General features: G+C 44.9%; 1 protein-coding gene across 1 annotated transcript in view; it reads left to right on the forward strand.

Moving 5' to 3' along the window:
• Positions 1–9,488, forward strand: part of garnl3 (GTPase activating Rap/RanGAP domain like 3) — a 218,869-nt gene that overhangs the window by 199,793 nt on the left and 9,588 nt on the right. The window contains 1 exon segment of the mRNA XM_046290303.1: positions 352–564. Coding sequence (XP_046146259.1) covers positions 352–564 — 213 coding nt within the window.

A 9,488-nucleotide genomic window follows, 5' to 3' on the forward strand; every position in this document is an offset into this window, starting at 1 on the left:
TATCTCTCCTCCTCCATCCATCCCCACTCTCTGTATCTCTCCTCCTCCATCCATCCCCACTCTCTGTATCTCTCCTTCTCCATCCATCCCCACTCTCTGTATCTCTCCTCCTCCATCCATCCCCACTCTCTGTATCTCTCCTCCTCCATCCATCCCCACTCTCTGTATCTCTCCTTCTCCATCCATCCCCACTCTCTGTATCTCTCCTCCTCCATCCATCCCCACTCTCTGTATCTCTCCTTCACCATCCATCCCCACTCTCTGTATCTCTCCTCCTCCATCCATCCCCACTCTCTGTATCTCTCCTTCACCATCCATCCCCACTCTCTGTATCTCTCCTTCACCCTCCAGGTGAGACACAGTGTAAGCATATCTTCAAGATCCCACTGAGTAACCTAGTGGGCCGCAGCATCGAGAGGCCCCTCAAGTCCCCGCTGGTCAACAAGGTGGTGACGGGCCTGACAGCCCCCGCGGGGGCCCTCATGCAGGGGTCCTCACACACCCTGTCTCTGTCCCGCATGGAGATCAAAGAAATCGCCAGTCGCACCCGTAAGGAGCTCCTGGGTGAGTGAGGCACCAAGACTGGACTGTACACACACACCCCTGCCTACACACACACACACACACACACACACACACACACACACACACACACACACACACACACACACACACGTAGATGCAGACACACACACACACCCCTGACTACACACACACACACACACACACACACACACACACACACACACACACACACACACACACACACACACACACACACACACACACACACACACACACACACAGATGCAGACACACACACACACCCCCTGACTACACACACACACACACACACACACACACACACACACACACACACACACACACACACACACACACACACACACACACACACACACACACACACACACACACACCCACACACACGTAGATGCAGACACACACACACACACACACACACACACACACACACACACACACACACACACACACACACACACACACACACACGTAGATGCAGACACACACACACACACACGTAGATGCAGACACACACACACACACACCCCTGACTACACACACACACACACACACACACACACACACACACACACACACACACACACACACGTAGATGCAGACACACACACACACACACACACGTAGATGCAGACACACACACACACACACCCCTGACTACACACACACACACACACACACACACACACACACACAGACACACACACACAGACACACACACACACACACACACACACACACACACACACACACACACACACACACACACACACACACACACACACACACACACACGTAGATGCAGACACACACACACACACACCCCTGCCTACACACACACACACACACACACACACACACACACACACACACACACACACACACACACACACACACACACGTAGATGCAGACACACACACACACACACACACCCCTGACTACACACACACACACACACACACACACACACACACACACACACACACACACACACACACACACACACACGTAGATGCAGACACACACACACACACACACACACACACACACACACACACACACACACACACACACACACACACACACACACACACACACCCCTGACTACACACACACACACACACACACACACACACACACACACACACACACACACACACACACACACACACACACACACACACACGTAGATGCAGACACACACACACACACACACACACACACACACACACACACACACACACACACACACACACACACACACACCCCCTGACTACACACACACACACACCCCTGACTACACACACACACACACACACACACACACACACACACACACACACACACACACACACACACACACACGTAGATGCAGACACACACACACACACACACACACACACACACACACACACACACACACACACACACACACACACAGCATTCAGAAAGTTATAATATAATTGGTTTTAATTAGTTCTTGTCACCCCCTCTTTCCCATCACAGCCACATTTAAGAGCCACCAGTAATTGAGTAATTTAGCTTGTAGGTTATAGCTGTGTTTGACTACCCATACTAACATATTGTATACTTAATATTATACTTCCACTAACATACAGTCGTGGCCAAAGGTTTTGAGAATGACACAAATATTAATTTCCACAAAGTTTGCTGCTTCAGTGTCTTTAGATATTTTTGTCAGATGTTACTATGGAATACTGAAGTATAATTACAAGCATTTCATAAGTGTCAAATACTTTTGACAATTGCATGAAGTTGATGCAATGAGTCAATATTTGCAGTGTTAACCCTTCTTTTTCAAGACCTCTGCAATCCACCCTGGCATACTGTCAATTAACTTCTGGGCCACATCCTGACTGATGGCAGCCCATTCTTGCATAATCAATGCTCAGAGTTTATCAGAATTTGTGGGTTTTTGTTTGCCCACCTGCCTCTTGAGGATTGACCACAATTTCTCAATGGGATTAAGGTCTGGGGATTTTCCTGGCCATGGACCCAAAATATTGATGTTTTGTTCCCTGAGCCACTTAGTTATCCCTTTTGCCTTATGGCAAGGTGCTCCATCATCATGGACAAGGCATCAAACTGTTCCGTGATGTTTGGGAGAAATTGCTCTCGGAGGATGTGTTGGTACCATTCTTTATTCATGGCTGTGTTCTTAGGCAAAATTGTGAGTGAGCCCACTCCCTTGGCTGAGAAGGAACCCTACACATGAATGGTCTCAGGATGCTTTACTGTTGGCATGACACAGGACTGATGGTAGCACTCACCTTGTCTTCTCCGGACAAGCTTTTTCCGGAAGGGGATTCATCAGAGAAAATGACTTTACCCCAGTCCTCAGCAGTGCAATCCCTGTACCTTTTGCACAATATTAGTCTGTCCTGACGTTTTTCTTGGAGAGAAGTGGCTTCTTTGCTGCCCTCCTTGACACCAGGCCATCCTCCAAAAGTCTTTGCCTCACTGTGCGTGCAGATGCACTCACACCTGCCTGCTGCCATTCCTAAGCAAGCTCTGTACTGGTGGTGTCCCGATCCCGCAGCTGAATCAACTTTAGGAGACGGTCCTGGCGCTTGCTGGACTTTCTTGGGCGCCCTGAAGCCTTCTTCACAACAATTGAACCGCTCTACTATGGAGGTAAACCTAGGCATTTGAGTAAGAGAGGTTGCATCTCTGGAGATACTAGTTATGCTAGGTGAGGTCACCCCATGTGTGGGAGGTGGGACAAAAGAGGTATCTGAGCATGTTGAGTAGGGCTAGTGGCTCCGCAGTAAAATAAAACAATGATAACTACCCTAAACAACAGTATACAAGGCATATTGACAATAGAGAGAGACATAAAGTGGGGCATAAAGCAATCGCAAGTGTTGATTGGAACAGCTAGCTAAGACAACGGGTAAGACAGCAACAGCTAATCAGCTAAGACAACAACAACAGGTAAAATGGCGATGAATGGGCAGAGAGGGTCAGTTAACTACACACAGGGCCTGAATTTGAGGCTGGGGCCGACAGATAAACAAAACAAACTAAATGGAGTACCGTGATTGATGAACAGTCCAGCAGGCATGAGCTATGTAGCCAGGTGATCATAGGGTCCAGTGAACAGCTATAGATGAAACAGGGAAGTCGTTACCACGCTAGCAAGTGGGAGACACGGCGTTCATAAGTTAGCAGGCCAGGGCTAGCAGAAGCATCTTCATTGACTGGTTGAGGGCACATCAGATGGAATTATGTCATCAGACCAATCGTGGATCTGCGGGGCTCCATGTCGACAAAGGGTCTAGGCCAATTGGCAAAAGAGGTAATGTAGCTGGAGTAATATAGTTTGCTAGCCAGGAGATGCGCCTGGCTCAAGGCTAACTGGTGCTAGCTACTCGGTAGCAGCTAACTAGTTGCTATGATCCGATGCAAAGGTCCAGAGCATACGGCAGGAATCCGGCGATGTAGTGGCTTCTAGTCGTGTTAATGAAGAGTTCAGGAGGCATCAGTTGTGTAGCCGAGTGATCATAGCCACTGAGCAGGCCGGGAGATGGGTCTGGTTCAAAGGCTAGCTTTGGGGCTGGGCTTCTCGGTAGCAGCTAGATTTTTTAAAATTTAATTTTAACCTTTATTTTACTAGGCAAGTCAGTTAAGAACAAATTCTTATTTACAATGACGGCCTAGGAACAGTGGGTTGACTGCCTGTTCAGGGGCAGAAAGGCAGATTTGTAACTTGTCAGCTCGGGGGTTTGAACTTGCAACCTTCCGGTTACTAGTCCAACGCTCTAACCACTAGGCTACCCTGCCGCTAGCTGCGAGGATCTGGAATAATGGTCCAGTAATGGAGTCATCTGGAGTAATGGTGAAGAAAAGCAGTACTGAAGTGCTCAGGGTTGATATCGCGCTGTGCAGACTGGCGTTGTGTAGACTGGCGGGTATTATCCAGGGTAAAAGCGGCTGGTGTCTGAGCTAGAGGTAAATGCCGCTAGCAGTGTCTAGCAATGGCTAGCAATGACTAAATAGCTAGTAGCTAATTAGCTGGTTAGCATCTGATGGCTAGGTTCTGATGGAGGTCTAAAAATAGCGGATCCATATCACATTAGGTGAGACGGGTTGTCGGAAGGTATATTTAATTTAAAAATGGAAAAAGAGATTGAAATATATACAAAAAAGACGAAAAAAATACCAATTACATGGGACAACGACAAACACGTCTGCACTGCTACGCCATCTTGGATATGCCAAGTTTGATGTATTATTTTTTATATTTTCCGCCATTTTCTTCAAATCTGGAAACGTTGTGAAGTCACGCCCATTTCCTGAAGAATTGCATTATGGGCCCTAAAGTACAGAAATGGTGTCCTCTGAGTGTATACTTCATATTTTGGTGAATTTAGTATGACAACCGGGAACTTTTGGCATGCTAACTATATCCATATTATTACCAATAAGCATACTATATACTCAATTCACATCACAAATAGTATGGTTAGTGTGGTTGGTATGAGTATTACAGTTTTTCCCAATTGCTAAAACTAGGCTGGTTTTATCAAAATACTTAACACAATTCACAAAACCACACACCCAAACTGCAAAATACCTCATATACCCTGCAAAATGAAGCACTGCAATCAAAACTACAGAATGCATTATCAAAATCAAACATTTGCACAAAACGGCACACACTTAATTCATATTACCAGATTTTTGTCTAACCAACTACACACTGTTGGCACTCATCTTTAGTATGCTTAGTTCAAATTGTAGAAAATTCTTCAGATGCACAGAAATATTTGCAGATACACACACATGCTGTTGAAACATTTTATTTTTCACCAAACAAGTCAGTGCAACATATGCACAGCAGATATATTTACATTGGACTGAACCAAAATATGCTCACAAAAAAACAGTAAACTGAAAAAGAAAATTGCAGAAAGAAATGTGCAGTAAAAATACTGTATATAGAAAAAAAAGAGACAAGAAAAATAATTAGGCAGCATCTTGCCGCACAGCTGGGTCTGGCCACAACGCCTCGTCCACATCACAGGCAATATCTTCCCTTGCCAGACATCGAGGGAAGAAGTGCCTTGAGTGCCTTATCCATCCCTGAATCGCACCCACATCAATCTCATCACATGCCTCTTTCATAGCCTGCACAAGAGGCCTGTGCACAAAGGGCTGCCGGTCGTATACCTTCCACCGCCGTGCTGAAAATAACTCTTCTATGGGGTTCAGAACTGGTGAGTATGGTGGGAGGTATTGCACGAGAAATGGTGGGTGGTCAGCGAACCAGTTTTGGACTGGGGCTGCATGATGAAAGCTCACGTTGTCCCATACTACAACGTACCGGGTTCTTTGATCTGCATCATTCAGCTCTGGTGGTATGAGAATGTTGTGGAGTCTGTCCAGAAATGTGAGAATATGGGCTGTGTTGTACGGTCCAAGGTTGGCATGACTACGGAGGACACCATGCCTATTGGAGATGGCAGCGCACATTGTGATGTTCCCACCATGTTGGCCAGGAACATCTATAATGAGGTGGAGGACACCATGCCTATTGGAGATGGCAGTGCACATTGTGATGTTCCCACCACGTTGGCCAGGAACATCTATAATGGCTCTGTGGCCAATGACGTTTCTCCCCCTTCTTCTGGTCTCTGCTAGGTTGAACCCAGCCTCATCTATAAAGATGAACTCATGTGGGATTGCATGAGCATCCATTTCCAGTACTCCCTGAAAACAAAGAACAAAAGCAGTCAATGGTGTTATCCAGTACACTGGGAAACTATGTTGTGTGTAGTGTACTGCAGTCAATATGGTGTTATCCAGTACGCTGGGAAACAATGCTGTGTATAGTGTACTGCAGTCAATATGGTGTTATCCAGTACACTGGGAAACAATGTTGTGTGTAGTGTACTGCAGTCAATATGGTGTTATCCAGTACACTGGGAAACTATGTTGTGTGTAGTGTACTGCAGTCAATATGGTGTTATCCAGTACACTGGGAAACTATGTTGTGTGTAGTGTACTGCAGTCAATATGGTGTTATCCAGTACGCTGGGAAACAATGTTGCGTGTAGTGTACTGCAGTCAATATGGTGTTATCCAGTACGCTGGGAAACAATGTTGTGTGTAGTGTACTGCAGTCAATATGGTGTTATCCAGTACACTGGGAAACTATGTTGTGTGTAGTGTACTGCAGTCAATATGGTGTTATCCAGTACACTGGGAAACAATGTTGTGTGTAGTGTACTGCAGTCAATATGGTGTTATCCAGTACACTGGGAAACTATGTTGTGTGTAGTGTACTGCAGTCAATATGGTGTTATCCAGTACACTGGGAAACAATGTTGTGTGTAGTGTACTGCAGTCAATATGGTGTTATCCAGTACACTGGGAAACAATGTTGTGTGTAGTGTACTGCATTCAATATGGTGTTATCCAGTACGCTGGGAAACAATGTTGTGTGTAGTGTACTGCAGTCAATATGGTGTTATCCAGTACGCTGGGAAACAATGTTGTGTGTAGTGTACTGCAGTCAATATGGTGTTATCCAGTACACTGGGAAACAATGTTGTGTGTAGTGTACTGCAGTCAATATGGTGTTATCCAGTACACTGGGAAACAATGTTGCGTGTAGTGTACTGCAGTCAATATGGTGTTATCCAGTACACTGGGAAACAATGTTGTGTGTAGTGTACTGCAGTCAATATGGTGTTATCCAGTACACTGGGAAACAATGTTGCGTGTAGTGTACTGCAGTCAATATGGTGTTATCCAGTACGCTGGGAAACTATGTTGCGTGTAGTGTACTGCAGTCAATATGGTGTTATCCAGTACACTGGGAAACTATGCTGTGTGTAGTGTACTGCAGTCAATATGGTGTTATCCAGTACACTGGGAAACTATGCTGTGTGTAGTGTACTGCAGTCAATATGGTGTTATCCAGTACACTGGGAAACTATGCTGTGTGTAGTGTACTGCAGTCAATATGGTGTTATCCAGTACACTGGGAAACTATGCTGTGTGTAGTGTACTGCAGTCAATATGGTGTTATCCAGTACACTGGGAAACTATGCTGTGTGTAGTGTACTGCAGTCAATATGGTGTTATCAGTACACTGGGAAACTATGCTGTGTGTAGTGTACTGCAGTCAATATGGTGTTATCCAGTACACTGGGAAACTATGCTGTGTGTAGTGTACTGCAGTCAATATGGTGTTATCCAGTACACTGGGAAACTATGCTGTGTGTAGTGTACTGCAGTCAATATTGTACTTACATCCACATATGCTCGTCTGACCCATTTGTTTCTTTATAAAGTTGTAAAGTTGTTTCATATAAAGTTGTTTCATTCTGATTTGGTTTGGCGTGAGAATGCGAGCCGATATGGACAGACTGACTCGTTGAATGTTGTTGAATATGGTGTCGTCTTGGATGATGTGGCTTTGAATTTCTCATAATCTGATTTCATTATTTTCCAAAGCCAAGTTTACAATGTTATCTTCCTGTACCCCGGTGAACATGTGGCCCCTTCCTCTACCATGGTTGCATCTCTCAGTCCTTTAGAAAAACTAAAAACCAAAATATAGGGCTTGGACAATGTAGCCTAAAGATATTTCCCCCACAGTAGAGTAAATTCTACAGGACATTTGTGCAGTTAGTGTATGACAGCAGCCATTCATGAAGTAAACAGGTGTCTTATGCAGAGAACCGTGTTGAGTGCATTTAAAAAGTGCCATTTTGAATTGCAAAATGTGTGTAAAGCAGAAAATGTGTTCAGACTTTTGGAGACTTGAGAAGAGGTTTTGCTCTCTGTGTGTCAGTTTAAAGAACTGTGCTGTGCATGTCATTTTAGTGTGTTAGCAATTGGAAAAACTGTATAACACAGCTTATGTTTCCATCTACAAGAACCTACAGGTGACAGCGACACATACAGTATATCTACTATATGTTTCCCATGAGGGAATGAAACCGTCAACCCTTGTGTTGCAATCACACTAACCTATCTAACCCACTAGAACCATCCCAGCATACTAATCTATCTAACCCACTAGAACCATCCCAGCATACTAACCTATCTAACCCACTAGAACCATCCCAGCATACTAATCTATCTAACCCACTAGAACCATCCCAGCATACTAACCTATCTAACCCACTAGAACCATCCCAGCATACTAACCTATCTAACCCACTAGAACCATCCCAGCATACTAATCTATCTAACCCACTAGAACCATCCCATCTAATCTATCTAACCCACTACCAGCATACTAACCTATCTAACCCACTAGAACCTAATCTATCTAACCCTATCTAACCTATCTAACCCACTAGAACCATCCCAGCATACTAATCTATCTAACCCACTAGAACCATCCCAGCATACTAACCTATCTAACCCACTAGAACCATGCCAGCATACTAATCTATCTAACCCACTAGAACCATCCCAGCATACTAACCTATCTAACCCACTAGAACCATGCCAGCATACTAATCTATCTAACCCACTAGAACCATCCCAGCATACTAACCTATCTAACCCACTAGAACCATCCCAGCATACTAATCTATCTAACCCACTAGAACCATCCCAGCATACTAATCTATCTAACCCACTAGAACCATCCCAGCATACTAATCTATCTAACCCACTAGAACCATGCCAGCATACTAATCTATCTAACCCACTAGAACCATCCCAGCATACTAATCTATCTAACCCACTAGAACCATCCCAGCATACTAACCTATCTAACCCACTAGAACCATCCCAGCATACTAATCTATCTAACCCACTAGAACCATCCCAGCATACTAACCTATCTAACCCACTAGAACCATCCCAGCATACTAACCTATCTAACCCACTAGAACCATCCCAGCATACTAACCTATCTAACCCACTAGAACCATCCCAG

The sequence above is a fragment of the Oncorhynchus gorbuscha genome, linkage group LG11, assembly GCF_021184085.1.
Source record: "Oncorhynchus gorbuscha isolate QuinsamMale2020 ecotype Even-year linkage group LG11, OgorEven_v1.0, whole genome shotgun sequence".
Taxonomy (NCBI): domain Eukaryota; kingdom Metazoa; phylum Chordata; class Actinopteri; order Salmoniformes; family Salmonidae; genus Oncorhynchus; species Oncorhynchus gorbuscha.